The sequence below is a fragment of the Caenorhabditis briggsae genome (genome assembly GCF_000004555.2).
Source record: "Caenorhabditis briggsae complete genome, chrV, whole genome shotgun sequence".
NCBI classification, from domain to species: Eukaryota; Metazoa; Nematoda; class Chromadorea; order Rhabditida; family Rhabditidae; genus Caenorhabditis; species Caenorhabditis briggsae.
The window spans coordinates 3,629,965-3,654,726 of NC_013488.2; the positions used below are offsets into that span (position 1 = coordinate 3,629,965).

The 24,762-nt window shown below is 37.4% G+C and overlaps 8 protein-coding genes across 8 annotated transcripts; 4 read left to right on the plus strand and 4 right to left on the minus strand.

Annotated features, from left to right (window-relative positions):
- Positions 1–1,650: 1,650 nt before the first annotated feature.
- CBG10408 lies at positions 1,651–2,642 on the plus strand (the record flags this gene model as incomplete). The annotated part of the gene is made up of 4 exons (XM_002635708.1): positions 1,651–1,738; positions 1,784–2,067; positions 2,114–2,483; positions 2,530–2,642. 4 exons carry the CDS (start codon positions 1,651–1,653, stop codon positions 2,640–2,642), a joined length of 855 nt encoding a protein of 284 aa, XP_002635754.1.
- Positions 2,643–3,408: 766 nt separating this feature from the next.
- Positions 3,409–4,300, minus strand: CBG10407 (the record flags this gene model as incomplete). Its single annotated transcript, XM_002635707.1, has 4 exons — positions 3,409–3,524; positions 3,577–3,730; positions 3,986–4,053; positions 4,096–4,300. The coding sequence occupies 4 exons, from the start codon at positions 4,298–4,300 to the stop codon at positions 3,409–3,411; spliced, it is 543 nt and encodes a 180-aa protein (XP_002635753.1).
- Positions 4,301–7,345: 3,045 nt separating this feature from the next.
- Positions 7,346–7,823, minus strand: CBG10405 (the record flags this gene model as incomplete). Its single annotated transcript, XM_002635706.1, has 2 exons — positions 7,346–7,469; positions 7,774–7,823. Coding segments are annotated over 2 exons (174 nt in total), but the record flags the coding sequence as incomplete, so codon positions are not given.
- Positions 7,824–10,211: 2,388 nt separating this feature from the next.
- Positions 10,212–13,530, plus strand: CBG10404 (the record flags this gene model as incomplete). Its single annotated transcript, XM_045236823.1, has 8 exons — positions 10,212–10,327; positions 10,374–10,594; positions 10,793–11,144; positions 11,417–11,773; positions 11,827–11,882; positions 11,945–12,323; positions 12,683–12,896; positions 13,288–13,530. The coding sequence occupies 8 exons, from the start codon at positions 10,212–10,214 to the stop codon at positions 13,528–13,530; spliced, it is 1,938 nt and encodes a 645-aa protein (XP_045094270.1).
- A 33-nt stretch (positions 13,531–13,563) lies between these two features.
- CBG10403 lies at positions 13,564–16,467 on the minus strand (the record flags this gene model as incomplete). Its single annotated transcript, XM_002635704.2, has 4 exons — positions 13,564–13,827; positions 13,978–14,714; positions 16,113–16,313; positions 16,362–16,467. The coding sequence occupies 4 exons, from the start codon at positions 16,465–16,467 to the stop codon at positions 13,564–13,566; spliced, it is 1,308 nt and encodes a 435-aa protein (XP_002635750.2).
- Positions 16,468–17,022: 555 nt separating this feature from the next.
- Positions 17,023–19,875, minus strand: CBG10378 (the record flags this gene model as incomplete). Its single annotated transcript, XM_045236824.1, has 5 exons — positions 17,023–17,262; positions 17,305–18,038; positions 19,234–19,434; positions 19,480–19,734; positions 19,779–19,875. The coding sequence occupies 5 exons, from the start codon at positions 19,873–19,875 to the stop codon at positions 17,023–17,025; spliced, it is 1,527 nt and encodes a 508-aa protein (XP_045100801.1).
- A 717-nt stretch (positions 19,876–20,592) lies between these two features.
- On the plus strand, positions 20,593–21,788 carry CBG10402 (the record flags this gene model as incomplete). The annotated part of the gene is made up of 4 exons (XM_002635703.1): positions 20,593–20,799; positions 20,848–21,014; positions 21,063–21,634; positions 21,679–21,788. 4 exons carry the CDS (start codon positions 20,593–20,595, stop codon positions 21,786–21,788), a joined length of 1,056 nt encoding a protein of 351 aa, XP_002635749.1.
- A 903-nt stretch (positions 21,789–22,691) lies between these two features.
- Positions 22,692–23,840, plus strand: CBG10401 (the record flags this gene model as incomplete). The annotated part of the gene is made up of 5 exons (XM_002635702.1): positions 22,692–22,865; positions 22,908–23,095; positions 23,323–23,412; positions 23,596–23,685; positions 23,732–23,840. The coding sequence occupies 5 exons, from the start codon at positions 22,692–22,694 to the stop codon at positions 23,838–23,840; spliced, it is 651 nt and encodes a 216-aa protein (XP_002635748.1).
- Between the last annotated feature and the right edge of the window lie 922 nt (positions 23,841–24,762).

Consider the following 24,762-nt stretch of genomic DNA (forward strand, 5'->3'; position numbering starts at 1 on the left):
TAGTCAAAAAACCTAATGGAAGTTTGTAAGTATTGTCTATTCAAAATAATCGCGCTGGTGAACGAGTAAAAAAACGTGTAGAGAGTCTCCTAACCTGTAGAGGCGCTGTAGAGACGCATACATTTTTACTCGTTCACCCGCGCGATTATTTTGAATAGACAATACTTCCAATCTTCCACTAGGTTTATTGACTAGTCTGACAAAGTTCGCATTAGACTTCTTGACGATGTGTCCCTCACCTTTTATGCGTAGGCGGATTGCCGGAAATTTCTAAACAACCCCCCCCCCTCTCTGCCTACACCGGAAATTTCTGTCGACCCACATAATAATGATAAGCATAACAATATAATTTTTTCTTATCATTACCACATTATGATCTTCGATCCTCTAGCTCTTATTGGTGAATACTTTTCCAGAGTTTGCTATATTCTTACTGTACTTTTCAACAGTATGCTCATCTGTTTGACCATAAACCGCACTAGGCAAATTACGGGGACATATCGAAACATGATTGTAGTTTTTGCCTCTGTTGGAATGATTTTTTCAACGGCTGACATGCTGGTGAGGCCGGTAAGCTGAATACGTTTAAGGCTGCCGGAATAGGGTGCGTGGTCACTACCATTTTTGACAGTCCATGACTTTTGTCAAAAAATGGAAAATCTGGTTACGTAAAAAAGTCAAAAAACTGGAAGTTGGAAAAGTCGACTTGAGTCGAATTCTTTTTACTTGACTGTCAAAAATAGTCAAAAAGTCAAAAATAGTTTAAACGTGACTGGCAAAAATGACTGACAAATGACAAAAAATGACTTTGATTTTTGCCAAAAAAGTTACAGTACCCTGAAATGGGAAACCAGAAAGAAATTCCCACATTTCAAAAAGTTTAGAAGCCATTTTTTCAATGTCAAACATACAAATTTTCATCTTTGGGAGTCGCCCATATTTTTGTATACTCGTTGATCGAAAATTCGCGATGCTTATTTCTTTCCATTTTATCAGTTCATGATACCGTAGATTACTGTAGAATTTTTATTCCGTTCTCTCCTCCCATTCCCTGGTTTCATCGTCGGAACTTTTTAGTCGTTGCCATGAAAAAAAGAATTAGGAGGAGTAAACAGAGGAGTAGAAGAAGAAAACTATATGCTGCTTGTTCAAGCGAAATCGGGAATGGAGAAACTTGAAGCGTGGAGGGAAAATCCAAGTCCAGATAAGGAATACGAAGGTGATGCATTTGATGATGATGAAGTCGACGAGCATATTGCTTTTGGTGAGTCGGACTATGATATCAATCCGATCGGCGGCTGTGGAGATTGCTGAACTACTTGTTAATATATTTTTATTTGAGTTTTCAGTTACTCTTCCAGTCATTTTTGACTTTTTTGAGTCAACTTTTCAAAACTTTTGACAGTCACGAAAAAACTATTTTTGACTTTTTGACTATTTTTGACAGTCATTTTATTTAAAAAGTCATGAAATTCTGACTAACGTGATATTGACCACGCACCCTATGCCGAACCACTGCCGCGGTTAACCGCCGGATAGGTCGCGGGCAGGTTGCCATGGACTAAATTCACCGTTCTAGGCCGCAGGATCCTACATATCCCTGAATTACCCTAATCGAAAAATAGAGCCCTATTTTCAACAGCCTTGCAGATGTGTCACTCTTACAACGGCTGCTACATGTATTTCGCATTGGGTTGCGCATTCAGATTCTCCAAGACGATTTCAGAGATTTCTCTCCGTGAGTGACCTAGGAAATTTCAGGAATTTCAGTATTTTTCTTCAGTAGTCCATGCTGGAATCTACGGATCAATCCTAACATTTCTAACTATTCAATTTGTCTATAGAGCGTGTTTGCTTTCCAAATCAAAAAACAACTGGGTCAAATGTTTTGATGGCTGGAATCTGTCATATTCAATTTTTTACACATTATTCATTTCTACTATATGGGCATCTGCTCTGAATTTTGCATCTGCGGATTCGGCTTCCGACAATTATTTGAGATCTGTGATTCTGAAAAGTTATGGGGTGGAAATTACATCAGTGCCCTATTTTTCAATTTTAGCATTCGTAAGTTTGACTTAAATTTCTTTATAAGCCGTTCGAAAACTTTCAGAATGACGAAAACACGCTCAGATGGAAAAACGTGCCTTGTGTATTGATTCTTTGCACAATTATGCTTTTCCACTACACCATCATGATCATATGTGGGCTTTATATGTACCGGAAAACAAGCAAGTATTTTAAAACCTCTTCAACGTCTCTCGAAAAGCTTCAAAGACAGTTTTTCTACGCTTTGATCTACCAAACAACTGCACCAACGCTATTATTTCATCTGCCAGTTTCTGTGGCAGTTCTTGTTCCATTTTTTGACTTCAAATTCAGTTACAACTCAAGTATAGTGCTTTATGAGCTCGGCGCCTATCCATTGGCAGACACGTTGATCTTGCTGAAAGTGGTTACAGAGTACAAGCTGGCTTATGGGAGTAGGTGGAACTATTTTGGAGATTTATTTAAAATTTCGGAATTCAGGGTTCCTTAGCGGTTTGGCCAAGACATTTCTCGTCTGTCTGGGAGAAGACACGCCAAGAGAGGATACCAAAACAAGTGTTCGGGGTCTTAATATATCATTAAAGACTCTTTAAAGGAGCAGAAACAGGAGATTTTGGGGTTATTCCAATTTTTAATTTTTTTTTAAATTTCCAGTTTTCCAGATATTCGCTGTTTTCTTAAAGGTGGGGGGACATGAAAAAATAATGTTCTTGAAATTTCGTTTAAATGTGCCCCTCGAGGAGTTGAACTCATGACAAGCTGGTCAGGGGTACAGGGCCGCTACCGACTGCGCCACGCGGGCGAAAAGAGGGCGCGCGCCCGGTGGTAAACATAAGAGTGAGGACGACAGCTGTTCACAGAGTGACATTAAGCGTTGTACACCGTCACGGTAGAATGCACACCCTGGCTCCAAAAAATTCCCGAAAAATCTTCTGTCCCCCCACCTTTAAAGACACCCCTATTGGACCCGTTTTCGTACTGAAAACGTGAAAAACCAGCGTCCTTCAGAGATCAGCAAATACCTGAAAATCTGGGAGTTTTCGAACGAATACAAGGTTGTTTCACGGGTTTCAAAATTCTCAAAGTGATCATTAACTTGACTGCCAAGCTCCAAGGCTCCTGAAAATGGTCCAAATGACCAAATATCAACTGAAAATATGTTTTTGTACATCTTATCGACCGGTACTGTATATATGTATATATTTTTTGTATTGAACTATAATAAGAAATTCTTCATTTCAAATTTTTGTATCATTTCATCAAAAATCCAGAAATATCAAAAAATGTATATAAATAATACTGATTTTTTTCGGATTTAAAAAACTCAGTTTAAAAAACATTTGTAATTATGAAAATGAGTCAATTAAATTGAAACCAAAAAACTAGAAAGCAAGCCATTATCAAAAAACCTATGTTTGAAAAAGATGCCTCCGAATAGCTTTCCAAATCCAGTTCTGTTAGATTTACCATTTGCCCTGAAATGAAAACGTTTACTTAAAATTCCAGAACTTTCTACCTAGTACCTACCGCAATCTCCGCCGGTGAACTTCATTCTAGCTCGACATACCCAATACTTTTCCGAAGGCTCAATAAGATTGCACTTTTCTTTATGTTCTTTGAAAATATCTTTATGGTTGTCCTGAATAAGTGCCTCACGGGCGCCGTCCCGTGTATAGATGTTCTGAAAATTTTTGGGGAAGTTTTAGGACCCCTCGATTATGAGATTTCTGGACGCCTGTGCACCTTTAAACTGAAAAATCTTGATTGACGGAGCCAAATCGTGTTCATACTTTTTTTCAGAAACTCTTGAAGAATCAAACTGAAATTTTACTTTTTTTCAGAATTTCGTTTTGCCTTTGTAGAACTTGTAATCCATGCCCTTCAATTTTGAAGGGTATAAAAGAAAATTTCAAAATTGTTGGATTTTAATTAATACATTTAAAGTATGAAACTTTGCACTTTTCATATTCTTATTTGAAGTTATTCGGATGACTGGACCGTTACCTGGAAATCACATTATCTTCAAAATTTGTTTTAACACTTTACCAAAATATTCAATAGCTTGAATCGCGTAGAAACTGTCCAAATTGTTAAGCGAGGTACTGTTCACTGTCAAGGAACCAAATAGATAGGAAACTCTTTCTAGTTTCCGAATATGTTTTTCACTATCCGAATCGATTAGAATATCTCCAACAACAATCAAACAGTTATTCGGTAAAACACTCATTGAAACAATTTTACAGAGTGCCATCCCTTCTGTAAAATAACTGAAAACTGTGGTCAAATCTCCAGTTTCTTCGCAAATCTTAGAGTGCAGATGGTGGAAAGCGACGTTGCTTACAAGAAAAAATAGAAATTCCTGGATTGTTAGGCAAAAATCTGGGTGAAGATTTTCGAAATTACCTAAATATTAAAAGTCCTTTCTCCCATTCGACAGAACCCATAGTAGCGAAGTCTGTATTTTTTATTGTCTGGAAAAAACTTTTTAAAAAACTCGAAATGATTACAATTTTCAGATATTCAGAAAATCAGAAAATCTGAATTTCAGAAATTCAAACAAATAGAATCCCAGAAAAAGTCAACAATTCAATAATTCAATGATTCAAATATTTTGAATTTCTGAATTTCTGAATTTCTGAATTTCTGAATTTCTGAATTTCTGAATTTCTGAATTTCTGAATTTCTGAATTTCTGAATTTCTGAATTTACGAATTGAAGGATTTAAGAATTCCACTATCTTAGAATTTCAGAATTTCAGACTTTAAAAATTTCAGAATATCAGAATTTCAGAATTTTAGATTTTTAGAATTTCGGAATTTTGGGATTTCATATATTTTTCAATTACTGTACCTCCAAAGCCGGTAATCCAAATCTTGTCATTTGTGAGTTATTTTGAAGATTGAATGAGATTTTCTCTTGAAAACCCTGGTTTTGGAATTCGAAAGTTCTCAGATTTTTCAAAAATTTCAAAATTTGAATATCGGAATTCGTGATATTTATTGTTCCATTTATTGCAGTGACATTGGAGAGCCAAGTTACATTATCGGACACATTTGATATAATTATATCATTAATTTGATAATCCTCTACTCTATTTTCAATGGTGAAGGAAAATAAAAAAAACATAGAGAAGAGAAAATAAATCGAAATTTTCATTTTTGAATTTTGTGAAAAATTTCAATTCATGAATTTTGAGAAAATTCGAAATGCTGGAGAATACGAAGGTTGTAATTATGCCATTACTTTTGTTGTTTGACTAAACATTCAACTCAAAAATATTCAAAAGTTTATGAAGTCAAAAATGATTTTTCGGTTTCTTTGGAGCTACAGTGCCTTTTGACATGATGGTGTACAGTAATCAATTCAGACAATTAGTGGATTTCGTGCTGCTTTCATATATGGCGGCAGAGCAACTCTGCGCCACAGCAACCTAAGAACTTGGTGCTTCCAACATTGGGCCCACGAGTTCAACTCCCCGAGGAGCTCATAAAGCCTTGACCCATATACAGGGTGGCTGAAAAGTATTGAGACACTTGTTATGATGGCTCTTGGCACCGTGCCAAGTCGTATTTTCGAAAAGTTTCGTATTATTTCGAAAATAGGGAGCGTATATAAGCCGACATTAGAGCCATTTCCCATCACTTTATCTCTTCACGAAGTTATGCGAGCTTCTCCTCATCGCCAAACCATTGCCAAGCTGTTCAACGACGGCATCTCCACCGGTGACATCGCTCGAAGACTTCTTCTTCCGAGAGCAACTGTCTATCGAGTTGTGCAACAATTGAAAGATCGAGGACATGTGTTGGAGCTTAAGAAAAGCGGAAGACCTCGTACTGTCAACACTCGCCGGACTCGTGGCATCATCAAGAAGAGAATCACACGAAATGATGCGGTCAGCATGAACCAAATGGCTTCATCGCTCGGAATCTCAAGACAATCGGTTCAATCCATTGTGAAAAAGGACTTGGGTCTGAACAGTTATCGGCTCCTTCGTGGCCAATACCTCACAGAACAGTCCAAGAAGAATCGGCTCGAAAAAGCGAAAAAGTTGCTCGACGCACTCAAGGTGCGCCGCCTCTCTGAAGTCATTTGGACTGATGAGAAAATTTTTACGGTTGAGCCGCTTCCGAACCGACAGAATGCTCGGCAATTGTTGTCAAAGGACGAAGCAAAGTCCCCAAAACGTCGTCTGGCCTACAAGAGACTTTTTCCAAAGTCAGTGATGGTGTGGGCTGGATTGACGTCGGAAGGTAAAGTCCCATTGGTTTTCATTGATAGAAATGTGAAAATCAACTCGGATGTGTACCAAAAGTTGGTGTTGATGGATGTTTTACGTCCGTGGGTCACTAGCCACTTTGGCCAGCAACCTTTCATTCTTCAACAAGATTGGGCCCCGTCCCATGGCTCGAAATCCACGAAAGCTGTTCTCGACGCTCATTTCCCTGGCTACTGGGGCAAGGACATGTGGCCCGCTTCCTCGCCCGATCTGAATCCACTCGACTTTTCCGTTTGGGGATATTTGGAGGAAAAGGTGATGGCTCGATCGCACCCAAATGTGGATTCACTGAAGGCCGCTTTGCTCAAAGCATGGGATGATCTTGACGATGACTACCTCCGGCGCACCGTCGCTTCTGTTCCAGCTCGTTTGAAGGCGTGCATCAAGGCCGAAGGCTCAAACTTCGAATATCTCCTCTGATATCTTTTCTATTACTATCATTTGTTGAAAAAATAAATCTGGTTCTTTTGTTGAAACTCCATTTTTGAAAATACAACAAAAAACAAGTGTCTCAATACTTTTCAGCCACCCTGTATATGACATAAGTCGTGTAGCCACTAACTTAGACAAAGTATTTAGTTGGATTAAAATGAACCTATACAAACGAGGTCACCATGTAAAATAAAAAGATTAAAACTAATGAGTTTTCTGTAAAGGTGAAATTAGTTCGAAAACCAGCAAAAGAGGGAACAGCTAATTTTTTGCTGGCTTGCTAAACCGCCTCATCACAAATGCAAACTACACAGGTGAATCGCGAGGAACGTTATATGGGATCGCGCGGTGTTGTATATGCTCGAAATACGAAACATATGTGGGCGCATTGTGCGAGCATATAGGATCCATGCGCCGACCAAAGCATATAGGATCCACGCCGCCGCGCAGCAGTTCCTCCCCTCCCCAGGTCCTAATATTCTCTGTAAACTGAAAATAGAGTTCACCAATACAAATTTATTGAAAATTAATAAAAATGACAAAAAAATAAGAGAAAAAAAACATAAAAGAAAAGAAAAAGCGAAAAAATTAAACATTTTGCCTCCTGGCTCGCTGAACTCCATCTTTTCGTTGCCTTTTTCCCTCTTTGCGTCCATTAGGCGACCATCCAATCGAGAAGTTGATCTTGGTTGTTTTTTTTTCTGAATGAAAACTGAATAGACTTAGAACATTTTCGATAATTTTACTTATTCACACCGAAAATTTGTTTAGTCTAGTACTTAGAAAACGAATCTGCTTGTGCAAATCCTATAAATTTATGGGGAGCGCTGAATTTCGTGTGAAGCGGTATCTCTAGCAGATTTTGGCACGTTTTTCATCATAATGTTTCAAAAGCTCCGAAAGACTGAAGTCATAACCACAAGAGTAGAATGTTCATTGCAACTTCAGTCAAAAAAATTCGCAGGTTTTTATTTTTCTAAACATTTTCGAGCATTTCAACCACAAAATTCACTAACCTTTTCGTTTTTTCTGTCGGTGCTGCTTCTTTCACTTGTCGTGTGGCCAGTGCAGAAGGTGAAGGTTTCAGCCGTCACCGAATCCCGAACTCCGATTCTAAAAATAAACTCATTGAGAAACTGAATGCAATGCATGTTACGTACCAGTAGCTAATCATCGAAAACTTCTGGTTTTCAGCTTCAAGTAGACGAGCGAGGTGTTGAAAGCCATCGATTGGACTAAAATAACTTTTTTTGTGGAATTTATTGATAGAAACTTGAGGAAAACGGCTAGAAACAATGAAAATGAGTTTGCAAGTAAAAAAAGTAGAAAAATAACCGATGAAATCGTATAAAATCAAACAAAATCGAACAAAAATAGGCAAAAACATCTGCAAATTCATCGAAAATCTGTGTGTAGATTTACGGTAAACAACGCGCGATGCGGGATATCGAAGCGTCGTTGTGCACTTCTTCAGCGTAATTACACAATTAAATCGGCCAAAAAATCGGATTCATGTGAAAATATAGAATAATTTCACGTAAAAGAAGCAGATAGAGCATCAGGTCAATTTGTGCTAACATAGAAACCGCATTTTGACATGCTTTTTTGAAGTAAACCTCGCAACACGGCCTGCAGAAAATGTTGAACTTCTCAAAGACAAAATTCCGACCAAGTTTAATGGAATTCTTGTTCCAAGCCTAAAATCCAACATCTATATATGTTTTCCAAAAGGCAACATATGTCTTAGTTGCCTGGTGCATCTACCCTCCAACTCCTTCTAAAGGTTCCCTCTAACCACGCAACGACACTCCGCTATCCCGCTCGGCGCGCGCACAGTTTGAATCTAGTTTTTGAGGGGGGGCTTGGATTTGGCTCGTGGTTGTTCGAGAGACTTTTAAGGATTTCAAGTGAGTTTGCTTGAATTCTAAGCTTTTATTTTGTTGTATCTTTCTAACTTGTTCATAATAAACCGATTTTGTTACATTTCTTGTTGATTTTCTTCTATTTTATCACAGGAACCTGATACCCCGGACATACCGCGGGCAATTTCTTGGTAAACTATGATTTTAACCGTTTTTTTCGATAGTCAAACAGTCATACATACAATTTGTTGAGAACCAAAAATTTTATCCTGAGAATATCAAGAAGAGAGTTTCGAGCTGTTCTTTCTGCAAAAAACAATTACATGTTCTGTATTACATTGTATTCTGTATTGTATTCTGTATTACTGTCCTGTTCTGTAAATAAATGTTCTAACAGGTTTCCATGAACACATTAATAGAATGGCCCACTTCTTCCCTTTTAACTTTCAACTTTGAGCCAGTTTATCTGGGTTCCCGTGAAAGATATTGAAAAGTTGTTAACTGACAAAATGCTTTTGATATCATAATACACATTTTGTCAGTTGACCACTTTCTGATATCTTTTATAAGAAACCAGATATATAGGCTCAAAGCTAACGGTTCGGAGAGACATTGTATAAGAGTGTTTACGGAATATGGATCCTATATGCGAGCACGGACGGGGCATATGCTTTCCCTGTTAACTGAACGCCCACCACCACCGACCAGCAACCACCAACCCATATAGCGGGCATAACGAACGCTATATGCGCACATTCACAGTATGGGCCACAATGCGCCCATATAGTGTTCTGCGCGATTCACCTGTGTACACATAAATTAGGCATACATGACCTCTTCAACATAAGTGCATTGGTTTTTTGGACTCTTCATTTTGCGAGATTTTCGGGAAACAAAAATTCTCGGAAAACGTATTCTAAGCGCATGGATGTGTGACTGGGTGGCACATGTCTGGGAGCAAAAGGTGAAGCAATAAATCTTTCTTTTTTTTTTGTTTTGTTAGTGTCTGCTGGAGTTCCAGAATGTTTAATCCAATTTTCCTAGTTCTGTTTCATTGAAAATTCAGTTGATATCATAGCCAACACACGAATGACACACCCATATGACTGATAAGAGAGCAAAAGTTTGATAATTGGATTTTCTTCAAAAATTGCAACACCTCGAATGAGTATGCACTTCATGAACATTTTTCAAAGCCAAAACACGGTTCGCTACTTCATTAAAATGTTTAAAACATTTTGTCTGTCAACATTTTTTTTCGCAGAAATGAGATCAAATTTACCGGTCAACTGTAATAGAGATTCATGGTAGTTTTTGAAATCTTGAGAATTAAAATAGTTTCTGTGTGTTTGGAGATGTGCATTCTGACGCGACAGTGTACATTGATTGTTGTTCTGAAACGACTGCTCAGCTTCCGGGTACCGTCAGCTTGTAGCGGACCTCTCCAAAGTTGGGCTCACAAGTTCAGCTCCTCGAGGAGCTTATATGAACAAAATTCCAAAAAAAACTATTTTTCTTGTCCGCTTCTCTTAAAGTTTGGATTCTAAAGCCTATTCTTGAATAAAAAGTGAACTGAACAACATTTACAGACCATGACCACCTCAAAACGAAATGATTTACAAGGAATCCGTGGTTTGGCCATTCTCTCAGTACTGGGATTTCATTTTTACCCAAAACTATTCCCAAACGGTTACTTAGGTGTTGATCAGTGAGTCATTTTTGAAATGAACTAAACTAAAATTCAATAATTCCAGATTCTTCGTTCTCTCGGGTTTTCTTATGTGCATGCTACTCACCAGATCTCAAAAACTACCAATGTTCGCCATAGTTGTCGAGTTCTATAGACGCCGGTTGAAACGAATCCTACCACTCTACTTTCTTTTTTTTATTTTGTACTGTTCTGGCACTATACACAGTATTTCCGGACACTGCAATTGTACAAAACCAAGATTCGGCTTGGAAGGCGTTGCTATTAGTTTCGAATAGACCTCATACACAAGATGAACAGTATTTTGAGAAAGTGGGTCATAGGATCATTTAAAAAAATTTTCTCCCATTTTCAGCTGTCTCTAGCACTCGATTTATTCACGCATACCTGGTCCCTGTCCGTGGAAATTCAGTTTTATCTAATTGCCCCAATTATTTTTTTTAATTGGTCATCAATTTAAAAAAGTTACAAAGTATATGATCTATGCAGTTATTGCACTTTGCTCTTTTGCATTCCACAGTTTCTCACCTCCACTAACATCATTTAATAGTGTTTTTGCTAGAATCTGGCAATTTTTATTCGGAATGCTGACGTATTTTATGCTAAACCATTCCGCAAAACTGTGCAAATTATCTCCTGGAGTGGAGCAGAAAAACGAGGATAGAGGACGATTGCTAGAAGAATGTTCTGAGGATCCGGAACCAAAAATTACGAGATCCGAGAGCTCTTCAGTTTTACTATATGTAAAGTATTTTATGCTGATTTTGGCGATCATGGTATTATGGTTTCCAGCGGTTTTGGATTTTACTTGGTCCAGGTTTGTTTTTTTTCCAGTTTAGGCCAAAAATCAATAGTCTAGCTCACCCCTAATCCAAGATACAGTCATTTTAAGTATTGAAGTGACGAACACAGTTAGAGTGTCTCGCTGTCTGCGTCTCTAGCTTTGTAAGCACAAAATCGATATAACTCGGATTCCAGAAGAGCTAGAAAAATGATTTTGGACTGAATTCAGATAATTTTTTATGCCCCCAGCTTTAAATTCAGCTAGCCTATCATCGCAAGTTTGAAGGTAAATGTAAATTTTTCCAGACCCTTCATCAAAATACTAACTGGACTTTTGATCCTAATCGAGGCTGCAAATTATATTCTAAATTCTCGATTCTTGATCTATCTTGGAGACATTTCATATGCATTATATCTTATTCACTGGGCGGTTTACGCATTTTTCAAACTTGTATATAAAGAAAATTACTGGATTCTCACTGGAGCGTGTTTGCTCTCCATTGTGTTGGCCGTGTTGGTTCATGAGACTTATGAAAAGTGGTACCTGAAACAATCAAATGCAATAGTGTTTACATTGATTTTGACTCTATTCTGTTTGGCGGCGGTTATGATTAAAAAAGAGGAGATTTCGAAACAAATGGAGAACACTGAAGTGGTTCCATTGTAAGTTCACTTTTTTCGAAATAAACATTTGAAAATTTGAAAATCAAATTCAGGTCGCCAGAGCGCAAATTTCCACGGTTGGATGGAGTTACAATGAATATGACTCTTGGTAAAACAAGGCCCTTCTATTAGAGGGGCCCTACTACTACAGTTTTCATTTAAAGTTTTCAGATGATGCTGAGAGGCTAAACACGTATTGGAACCAACATGATCATATGGCTGCGGAACTCCAGGAGCCTGGGTGTATCAAACGGCGCGGAGATCGATGGTGGTGTGATTTTAAAGAAAATGGAACTGAATTCAAAATCGCTTTACTTGGAAATAGTTACGCGAAGAATCATCACAAAATGATAATTCAAGAATGTAAACATCGTGTAAAAATGATCTCATTGCAACACGAAACAGGATGCGAGCCATTGGCAGCTCCAAGAAAACCAGTCGATAATGGAGGAATGTCGATTGCATGGGCAAGAGAGTGTAAAGATAAATTAAGAGAGTTCATAGAGTTTGTGAATGAGACGCAGCCGAATTATGCGTTTATTTTGACGAGGTTTGTGAGTTTCGGGTCTGACCCGTAAGGGTGGTCCCATGTTGAGACCCTCGGTCCCATAATGGGATTAGCTGTCCCAAAAAACACCCAGTTACCATCGATCACAAGAGTGCCCATCAACCTTCTCATGGTCTCATCCTAATTAATTTTTAGACTCTGATTCTGTAATTTTGAATATTAAAGAATGTGTTTTGCGCCATGGCATGGTTGATGTGACTATGGCTTGGTGGCTGAGACCATGGTCGGAGGAATCGTACCGAGGTAGCTCTCTGGGACCGATGGTCCCATTATAAGGACAACGATCTCATAATAGGACAAACGTCCCAATCGTTCTTCTGCAACAAACCTTTAATTTTTAGGTGGTACGCTGTCGGAGAACCGTATGAAATCGACGAGAACCATTTGGAAAACGATACAATTTATCTGGAAATGAAAAGTCAATTGGCAAAAATTCTACCGAATATCAAAAGGAAATTGTTTATTCTGGATTCCTTTCCAAGAGCAAATATGGAAAATTTAAAAAATATAGTGAAAGAGATGAGAACGGCGAAGAAGACAATGGAGGAAATTAACGTGAGTGGGTAGGGGCGGACTTTTGATTGAAAAATAGAACTAAAAGGCGTTTTTGTAGATTTACTTTTTTTAGGCTCCGCCCCTAAAACGTCATAGTCTAAAGTAATAATTTTGGGTCTATCCCAGAAAAGAGATCCTAAAGAAGTAACATCGGTCCCATTCCTTCAACCTCATCAAATTTGCAGTTCCGTCCCTTGATGAGGAATATGGGGCCATGGCAAGGTTCGTGGGACCATGCTCGGAGGGATGGGACCGCTCTTAGGACCGTTGGGACCGGATCTTATGATCGTTGGGAAAAAAGACGCAAATTCATTTATTCATTATAAGAATGATGAGTAAATGAACTGTGAATTGGAGCCCGTTTCTCATTTAATCTAAAACCTTTTTTCAGAATTCTCTCTATGATCCGACTGGCTTTGAACATGGACGTCATCGACATGCAAAGCTTTTAAAAGAATGCGGATCGAAATGCGAATTAATTGACTACGTGGACGCCTTCTGGAACAAGACAATGAACGCATTCCAGTATTTTGATACTCGAGGCTTTTCATATTTTACGACACCTCTACATTTATCAGCTCATGGGATTGAATACGTTCGACCAATTTATACAAAAATTTGTGATAGTTTATAGGGTTTTTTGTTTTAGAATACGGATTTGATAATATCAATTGTTACAATGAACGCTTACAAAATGTAGCACAATTACAAAACTGAACACAATTAAAACAGAAAGTTTCGACGATGATGATCGATAAACAATGACCACCTCTTCCCCACAATCTCCTCCGATATAATCCAAACGCAGTCTGAGTTTGCTTTCATCGCTATCCACTCCTTCGAATAAACTGCATGAGCCTTCCTCATTTTTGAAAAATTCCGGGTGGTTATCCTGGAATATGGCCGTCCGATTCCCGTTAACAACTATGTTCTGTAAAAAAAATATATGGAAGGTTGAATAGCTTATACTCCCAAGAGTATCAAAATAAAGTATACTTTAGGGGTACCGTATTGATGAGCTACACAGTCGCGAGTTTGGATATCTCAACTCCTTTAAAATTAATGTAAAAAGTTAACTAACCTGAACACTAGGAAGATACGCTCGCTTTAGTTTTTGGTTCCCGACTATTTGAACAATTGGGTTCGAACCATTTAAGTGAAGAATATAACGAAGCTTATCAAGTGGTTCCATATTTTCGATAGTTGTGTTTTCAATGACCAGCGACCCAAACAAGTATACTAGATCCTTCAGTTTTTGAAAATTCTCTTCATCCCCTGACTTCATAATTATGTCTCCAATAACCAAATTGCAGTTATCCTCTAATTCCTTCATCGATTGGAAACGACAAATGTTCATGGTAGATGTTTCATTTTTGGTATATTTGCATAATTTGGTGTCCAAGTGGATAAATGACACATTGTTTTCCAAAAAGAAGCAATATTCTTCAATCGTGAGACATAAACTTGGATGGTTGAATTTGATGTTGGCTAGTTTAACTCCCTTGCCGTCCATATTTTTCAATTCTGGAAGATGTGGGAACGCCAATCTCTCCAATATTACATTGCCAACAAGATTCAAAATCAGCTTCTGCCCAACTATCAAATTGTTGACTTTTAAGCTTGTGAGATTCTCGAGGAACGATAAATTATGTACACCACTGTCCTGAATATTGATACCTCCTTTGATGACTTCGAGATTAGACAGGGCATCTAGGTTATTAATCATTATTTCATTCTCGTAATTTAATCCACGGAAAAGTTTCGTGCAGTTTTTGTAGTTTGGTAAGGATAAATGAATGATTTCATCTCCTTGACAACCTGGAATTTTTTATCATTTTTGAATTTTTTATCAAAGGGGGGGGGGGCAAGTAGAAAATTATGCCTAATAAGGGAAGCGTTTTCAGACGGGGGTTGAGAATTTGCTCAAATTTTGTGAAAAGGTACTTTCGAACATGCTGAAAACGGTTTCAGCAATATCTCATCCCCGGATCCAATAGGAATCGAGATATGGGCTCTCAAAGTGTTTTCAGTGCTAAACTTGGACCAAAAACGTTCATTTTCCGAGCTTTAAAACTTGTTTTTCATGATGTTCTCGAATGCGAACCTCATTTTTGAACATTTCTCTATCATCTAGAATTGTTTTTGAAAAATTAGTCTCAAACTATAAGTACTAAAATTTTGAGTAAATTCTCAACCCCCGTCTGAAAACACTTCCCTTGGAAGTTGAGATTTACCGATTGTATCAAGTTTTGTCACTGTTTCCATAAAAATTTCAAACTTTGAACTTTCCATAATTTTTGAAAAGTTCAGTTTAGGTCATTTTTTGCTCATTTTTGTTTATTTTTTTTGTTACTAAGCCTGGAAAAATCTGAAAAATCCCACGTAAGGTATCAGGCAGTTTTTCGGCTATAAAAGTTGGTGGACTAGAATACTGACCGTTCGAATGCTGGGCAACCATGGTAAACAGGGATGTGATTTTACGTTTACGAATTTTACGAATTTTACGGATTTTCGTGTTTTTTGGCATTCGTAAAATTTTACGAGTGTCGTAAAATTTATTCCGTAAAATTCGTAAAAACTGGATGAGCGTTTTTGCCGTTTTTTTTGTCCAAAATTAGCAGTCTTTAGATCCATTATCATGTTTTTGTTCTATTTTTGAGAAGATCTTTCCCACAACGCTCATTTTTGAACACGAATTTTCGTTATTTTCAAACTATTTTGGTCAAGTTTTTGAAGGCTCCTTTCCCAATTTCGAATTATTCAGAAAAAAAAATTCAGAAAATTGTTGAAACTCAAGAAAATCATTCGATTCTACGGTTTATAACATTTGCACACCATTTCTCAATAACTTATTGATAAAACTGCTGCTTTTTTCCATTTAATTAGATGATACAGTATTTTTTACGAATTTTACGAATTTTACGATTTTATAAAATTGACCAATCGAATGTAAAGCTTCCATTTCGGTCGGTCGAAAATCGCTGAACGCCAATCGACCACCGACTCAGCCGACCGACAGCCGTCCGATCGGTCAGCTCAGTAGTCTCGGTCGGTGGCCGGTCGGTCGGCTGAATTTCCTAACCGCATGGAAGCTTTAATCGAATGTTAGGCCATCATGGTGAATGTCCTAGGAAACACATAAGGCGAATGTTTTGCCATTTTCGATGAGTTCCTTTATAAACTAAATAACAAAACTAAAAAAACATTGAAAATTACCACAATCTTTCATATTCCCTTTAACTTTGAGGTCCATGAAAAATCGTGGGTATCCAGTATCACACAAGTCTTCTGCGTCTAGTTTTGTGTTATTTTCGATTCGATAATCACATTCTTCTCCAAATTCATCTTCATACATGTACATTTTTTCCAAGCTTGAAACATCTTTTAGATTTTGATTGTTCTGTATGTAGACGCCATCTAGAAAATGTTTAAAGCTTCAAAACTTCAGATATTTTTGAAACTTACATGTTTTACAGATTATCTTGAGCAACCCATTTTGAGCTGCGGGGAAGAATGAGAGATTCGTCATTTTCGAATTCTCGATTCGTAATCCACCATAGAGGGATGTCATGTTTTGAAACGCTTTTTCCAGTTGTGATTTCTTCAAACCCGTGTTTTCATTTATGACAATAATTCCATAAACCTTAGCACATTGTGGAAAATATTTTATCGTTTTTGAGTTAACCTCTGTATAATTGAAAACGCATTCCGGGCTTGCACCTGTGAAAAAGTATGAAGAAGTTTTAAAAAAAATGTTTAACTACTTTTATAGTAATCCAGGACGTGCTTCAGGTATTCCGCAATGTCTTGGGTACTGTAGTGAAATTGAGAAATTGAGAGAAGCAAAAGTATTAAGCGCATTTATGAACTGGAGTTGAATAAGTGAAAACGTTTGAAATTGAAAATCAAGAAATAAGTTTTATACTCAGAAAACAGCAATTACATGACATCAAGGTATAAACATGAATCCTAAGTTATTCGATTTTCTAGAAGCAAGTGTGTTTAGTTAGGTAAAGGCGGATACCAATTAGGAGAATGACGGGAATAGGACAAGAGCTGGGCAACAGATGGTCGCTTTGGGACGTTTAGGATCAGGGACCCGAAGGTTAAGCAAAAAAAAAACGGATCATAACATTCTGGAAATCACAAAAGTGAAAATTACCAAAATCTGAATTCGCCATGATGATCGATGAACAATCATCACTTCCTCCCCACAATCTCCTCCAATGAAATCCAAACGCAATCTATAGTTGGTCTCATCGTTATCCATTCCGTCAAATAATCTACAGTCACCTCCGCCATCTTGGAATAGATCTGGATGGTTACCTTGGAAAATAGCCGTTCTATTGCCATTGGTGATCACGTTCTGAAAATGAAAAATAGCACTGGCGCGCAATAGAAAACCAACCTCAACATCCACTAAGCGAGCTTCTTTCAACTTTTTGTTTCCCACTATTTGAAAAATCGGATTGGGATTATTCAAGTGTAGAATATAACGGAGATTATAAAGTGAGTCCAAACGATCAAGTGTTGTATTTTGAATTGCTAGCGATCCAAAAAGGTATAACACATTTGACAATTTATGAATATATTCTTCATCCCTAGAGTTGATAATTATGTCTCCAATTATCAAGTTACAATTCTCCTCTAAGCTCTTCATCGATCGATAACGACAAACATTTATATTGGATATTCTAGTCCGCGTATCCTCGCACAACTTCATTTCCAGGCTCACAAAGAACACATGATTCTCCAAAAAGAAAGCGATTTCTTCAATCGTAAGACAGAAATCCGGATGGTTCCTTTCGATCCTAGCTAGCTTAACACCATCTTTCGAGTTCGACAATTCTCTAAGATATGGAATCGCCAACTTTTCTAGAAGCGCATTCCCGGCAATGTTTAAAATCAGTTTCTCGTGATCCATCTCATTATTGACTTCTATAATTTGTAAATTGCCAAAAAAGGATAAGTTAGTAACTCCAGCATTATGGATGTCGATTCCTCCTCTAATGGTGTCGAGGTTGGACAACGCGTCCAAGTTATTTACCATCGTTTGGTTGTCCAAGTGAAATCCGCTAAAAAGTTTTGTGCAATTGTTGTAGTTGGGGAAGGAGGATTGGGTGAGCTCATCTCCTTGACATCCTGAAAATGATAGAATGTTCAAGTTCCCATAAAACCTCTGTTAGAAGGGTTCTCACAATGTACAGTGACCGAGAAGTGGTGAGGAGAATTTTTTCGAACATTCATAACTTTGTTCAAAATTGCTCAATTGACTTGAAATTTTGTATGAGAATAGCTGTAAAATCCAAAAACATAAAAATCTGTTTTTTGAAAATTTCTCGTTTTCAGCATTTTCAGAGCAGTTTCAGATGTAACAGTGGTCAGAGAATCCAAAAAAAGCTTTTCTCAGAATTTTTTCAGGCTTTGATTTTAAATGTCAAATGATTCTCAGCGTCCAAATATGCACAAAAAAACGTTTTGAAGAACTTTGGAAGTCGGACTCTCGAGTTATGATGCTCAGAGCACAAAATGTGTGTATGTCGGCATTTTTGACATAACTCGGCTGAAAATGTATTTTTGATGCTCAAAATTTCACAAATGATGTGTTGTGAGCTGTTTATCAGTTTAATGCTAAAACATTTTTAATTGTAGAAAAAAATTTTCTCATTTTTAGATTTTAGAAAATTTCCCTAGAGGTGAAAAAAATGTTTAAAAAAATTTTCTGCAATTAAAAAAATTTTGTCATAAAACTGATAAACAACTTAAAACACATCATTTGTGAAGTTTTAAGCATCAAAAATACATTTTCAGCCGAGTTATGGCAAAAATGCCGACATACACACATTTTGTGCTCTGAGCATCATAACTCGAGAGTCCGACTTCCAAAGTTCTTCAAAACGTTTTTTTGTGCATATTTGGACGCTGAGAATCATTTGACATTTAAAATCAAAGCCAGAAAAAATACTGAAAATGTTTTTGGATTTTACAGCTATTCTCATGCGAATTTTCAAGTCAATTGAGCAATTTTGAACAAAGTTATGGATGTTCGAAAAATTCTCCTCACCACTTCTCGCCACTGTATAAGGGCTATATTTGATAACAATAAGAGTTTAAGGCTCTGACCTAAAATAAGAGTCCCTGCCTTCTCGGAGGTCCTTTGAAAAAATTAAGGTCCGTTCATCAAAAGGAAGGTCCATTGACTTCTAAGAAGCTTCTTTGGTTAAAATAATTTTTTGGAACTTTCGGGTTTTTTTCAAAGAAGTGAGACATGACATTTTTCGGAGTTTTTTTTTATCTCAATGGACCTTTATTTTGGAATGCCGCCTTATTCACGTACCACAATCTTTCATATTCCCTTTAACTTTCAAATCCATGAACATATACATAGATCCATAAGTGCAAAAGTTCTCAGCATTCAATTTAGGGTTATTCTCCATCCGAAAGTCACACTCTCTCCCATCTCCATCCTCTGCCAAATACACATCCCATAAACCATAAACATCTGTCAAATTCTGATTATTCCAAATGTAGACACCATCTGAAACGCAGTGTGTTATTATTTGAAATGTATCCAAAAACTAACAGGTCTCACAGTACATATAAAACCATCCATCTTGATCCACTGTTAGAAAATTCAGATTTTCAAATTTCGAATATTCAACTCTTATTCCACCGTAGAGTACTGTCATTTTGCTGAACGCCTTCTTTAGTTGTGACACTTCCAAATCCGTATTCTCGTTAATGACCAAAATCCCAAACACCTCATCACATTTTGGAAAATGCTTGATCGTTCGGGAATTCACTTCTGTGTAGTTGAACACACATTTTGGGTCGGAAACTAGCAAATGAAAAATTGAAAAAAACTCGGAAAAAACTACTTACCGTGTTTATAACTATTCAGAACGTGTTTGAGGCTTTCAGCTATGTCTTGGTTACTGTAGTTAATCAAGAAAACTTGAAGGATATATAGAATTTTCATGTTTGAAAGTTGAAGAAAGAGAAAGATGAAAGTTGGAAATCAGCTGAGTTTTTCGACTAAGTGAAGTAGCAATTACATGACATAAAGGTTGTCAACAAGAATTTTTAATATTCCAAAATTCACGAAGAAAGTGTGTGTAGCTAGGTGACGGCAGAGATCATAAAGCAACTTTGTCAAAAAAAGGGGTGTATAACGGAAATAGGACAAGTGCTGGACAACAGATAGGCATGACTTGTCCAAGACTTGGCCAACTTGGCGTTTTTCCGAAACTTTACCTTTTCTCAAATCTATCAAATCAAAATGCATCCAATATGAGTGCATCTTTTGGATACCTTTCAAAAAAGTAGCAAAATTTATACACAAATTTTCTGTCACTTGTAAATTTTGAGGAAATTTGGAAAATCAGTGATGGCCAAAAAGTTAAAGGAATGAATGGTCTTCCGTATTCAAGAGTTTTGTTTGTTAGCAAGAAATTGAATAAATTGAGAGATTCGAGAGTTAATTCCATCCAGAGATTGTCTTAACTTTAATTAAGCCCCGAAGCAACATCTACTCCATGGTGTTTTTCATTTTCGATCATCTACTTTTTTCTGATTCCAACTCTCCTGAGAACACGACACTCTAGACTTCGGTCTTGGAAACAACAGTCACGTTCCTTCGACGCTACTACTATTTTCCTTTCATCAACCCAAAGCACAAATAATTCTCCCACCAAAAATGGTCCCCGGTCCGTATACCCGTTACGCTCAATATGCGCGGAATGTTGCGCAACTCGGATTCGTCTCAACTTCATTTTTCTGTTTTCTCATTATAATTCTAACCACATTCTTCTTGAAACGAAAGTTCGGGAGCTACAAATATCTGTTGATAGTGTTCCCAGCGTGTGGAATTGTTTTCGCGTCTATTGAGTTTCTTATCTACCCGGTAATTCCAAAAAAGTTCACATTTGTTTCACCTGTTCACAAGTTACAGGATGTCTACTTTCATAACACTGGCTACGTCTTCTACAGTACCAGCCATCCATTTTACTTGGACAGAGACTCCGTAACATGCTTAATTTCCTTCTATACCGGAGTTTACGCCTGCACAACTTCTCTATTATCCGTTCAGTTCTTGTATAGATATTGGGCCGTTTTTCAGTAAGATTTCGTTCAGAGTCTTCTAGTTCAAACTCTCTGAAATTGTAGCACGACAAAACTAAAATTGTTCAAAGGATGGAAGTTTTTCATCTGGATGGTTTATGCGCTGTTTTTTGGAATCCTTTGGTGTCTATCGGTACACTCTCTAGGAAAAAGAGATGATTATTCTGAAAATTATATGAGATTGGGAATGAAACAAAAATACAACTTGAATATATCGGATATTTCTGCAATTATCCTCGTTACGTATAACGCTGATGGCTCAATAAGATGGCGGAATTTTCTATTATCTTTGAGTTTAACTTCAATAATGTTGGTCCAATATACTATAATCATTTATTGTGCCGTACAAATGTATCTATCCATGGAAGAGAAACTTCAAATTCCGTCTCCATCGCTTCGAAATTTACATAATCAGTTTTTCAAGACCCTTGTTCTTCAAATCGTCACCCCAACGATTACTTTGTTTTCTCCAGTGGTTTCCATAATTCATCTTCCTATGCTGAATCTTGAACTGGACCTTCCCACTGGAATCTTTTTATGTGCCTTCACATTGTACCCAGCTATGGATGCCATTATAGTTATGTACGTTGTACAGGACTATCGAAGAGCAGTAAAATGTGAGAAGCTAGGAATATTAGAACAATGAATATCAGAATTTTAGACTCACTGAGAAAACTTGCGAGCCCACTGTACGAATGGCTCGTCAGAAATTACGGAAACCCAATGGAAAGTCGTAGTCAAACTGCTAATGTTCCAAATGCACTGTATTGAAGATTTCGAAGCCAGTTTCAAACTTTCTTTGTAATTTGAATAAAATTTTAATGTCACAAAATTCATTTAACACAGAGAACATATTTCGCATTTGTGGAGCAGTCGGCTCCATACCTTGCGCCAGACTTGAACGTGTAAAAATAGCAGTAGCTGCCATTTCGGATATTCACCCACGCTGTATCCCAAAAACCCGTATTCGCTCCAAGGGTCCCTGGAACTTCTATACTTTCGGAAATAAAAATTTGAACCACTCACGCTCTACAAAAGTCGTATTGTCTCTATACGGCATTCCCATCATCTGAGCGCCACAAGCGATACAAGCAGCGTTCGAAGCATCCCAATCGGCGTTAGTAGAAATTAACTGAAACATTTCCAGATTGGTCTTAAGAAATTCTAGTTCATCTTACAGTATAATTCAATCCTTGAAAAGGTGTAAATTGGCACACAGCATGAACTGTTTGGCCCTGATGTAAAAGGAAAACGACAACGAATAGAGAATGAAATTTCATTTTTTTCTTGAGTAGTTTGTTATCATGAACCTTTTTAAACAGTGAAATATTTTTTATCAGTGCTTTCAGTGCTTCGGATTGGAATGTAATATTTGGATACAGATGTGTCTGACATTATTATTCTAATGATTATACAAAAAACAATTTTCTGATCTTTGTTATTCCGCTGCTCCTATCACTGCTATCCAGCCTCAAAACTAAGAGTTGCCCTTTACTAAATTGTTTTGGTGCTCTGGTCAATCTAACCTTTGTTTTTCCGTCGAAGCTGAAAACTTGCCTGATTTTTTTTGTCAATGTAATACCAAAGGTTGACCTTGTTGTTTTGAGATGACAAGGTCGTAAGAGCATGTGTGTAAAGAAGACAGAGTCTCGCAGAATCCATCATTCTTCCACAATGAAGGCTGTTCTTCTCTTCTCTGCTCTCATTGCATGCAGTCTTGCCCAGTTTAGCGAAACTGCTAGACAACAAATTGTGGATGCTCATAACACTCTAAGATCTTCAATTGCCAAAGGTACCTATGTCGCCAATGAAATAACTAAACCACGTGGAGCGAATATTCTAAAAATAGTAAGTACTCTAACAATCGCCGTGCAATAATTTACTATTAAGAAGTGGGACTACTCTCTTGAAGCTTCAGCTCGAATCTATTCTCACTCCTGCACAGATTGGTTTTCTAGTGTCAGTAGAGTTGGAGCGAACGTCTATTACAAATGGAATCTAATCGAATCATTGGATTATTTTGTCGTGTGGGGTTCGTGCTGCCAACAAATGGGAGAAAGAGTTCCAAGATTTCGGATGTGCGTCAAACATTTTTGATAATTCCACAACCGACACTAGAATAGGACCTGGAATAATATATGCCACTCAAATGGTTTGGGCTAAGACTAGATCCGTGGGTTGTGCCATCAGAGACTGCGGGCCAGATTCATCGGCGGAAAGATTAAGGCTCGTTTTTTTGGTTTGGTTATACGAGACCAGGCAAGTCTCATCCATTTTTGTTTGATCAAACAAATCTTCTTTCCAGAGGAAACATTTATAACGAAGAAATCTACAAAGAAGGAGACACCTGCTCGGCCTGTTCATCGCCGACAAAGTGCGAGGAAGCTTCAGGACTGTGTGTTTGAGGAAAAAGTCTCGCTTTCAAACTTTCTGTATGTGTTGGAAGATACCGAATGTGATTTTTTTATATTATCAGTCGGTTTATAGACCTTCGGGGCTAAACTTCATGGATCCCGCTTAAAGTACCCGGAATTTCAGATCCCGCTTAAAGTACCCGTAATTTCACAATTTTTTACAGTTTACATAATGTGTTGTTTGTGGTTTGCAAAAATGACCCCTCAAAAAATGAAATGAAACGTTGTGTTGTTGTTTGTCTATATAAGAACCGGTAAGTCTCTTCCATCTTAGTTTGAGAAAACGATACTTTTTTTCAGAGAAAGCATCTTACACCAAAAAATCTACCAACAAGGAGCTACTTGCTTGGCCAGCCCATATCCGGCACAGAGCTGGGATTTTACGTTTACGGATTTTACGGAATTTTGAGACAACCGTAAAATTTTACGGATCTCCGTAAAATTGTTTCCGTAAAATCCGTGAAAACCGTAAAATCAGGAAATTGACTGGTTTTGGAAAGCAAAACCTATTTTTTTTTCAAGTTTGGCGCTATTTCAGATATGTATCTTTGCGAAATTTCAATTCAATAATTGGAAAGTTATGCATTGTCACACAGTACCAAAGTTTTTAAAAAGGCCGAAAAATGCCTTTCAAAATTTTATCATTGCTCAGAAGTGGAGTTTTGAGATTTTTGGTGGTACAAATGTGACAATGCATGTTTTTCGAATTATTGAATTGAAGTTACATACCTAAATAAGCGCCGAACTTGAAAAATAGGTATTGCTTGCCGAAAACAGTAATTTTTCAAATTTTACGGTTTTTACGGATTTTGCGGTTTTTCAATCCGTAAATTTTACGTTTTACTGATTCCGTTTGAAACAATTTTACGACCAGCCCTGATCCGACAATCTGCGAATACGCCTCAGGACTCTGTGTCTGAGGCAAAAGTCTCCAATTTCAAATTGATGTGTATTTCCAATAAACTTTTGTTATAACAAAATTGATTTAACACGAAACAAACTATTCGCAATTGTAAAACATGTATCTCATTCATTTTATGACACGTTTTTCCCCGGCTTATAAACGTTCGTAATGAAACGCATACTTCATTTATTATAATGAGGCCAACAAAACCCTCTTGAGAAAATTACGCGCTAAAGTTTTATATAGACCAGACGGTTCCAAGCAATTCGGAACATAATATTATTTTTTGGTACATACATCTCGTGATGGGAACATGTGTTGTATGATGTTTGTATTATTGCATGTTTTGAATCTACTCTCGGAACTTGGAACCCCTGGGAAGACGATGTTACACCCTCAACTCCTCCGTTTCTGTATCGAAGACGCT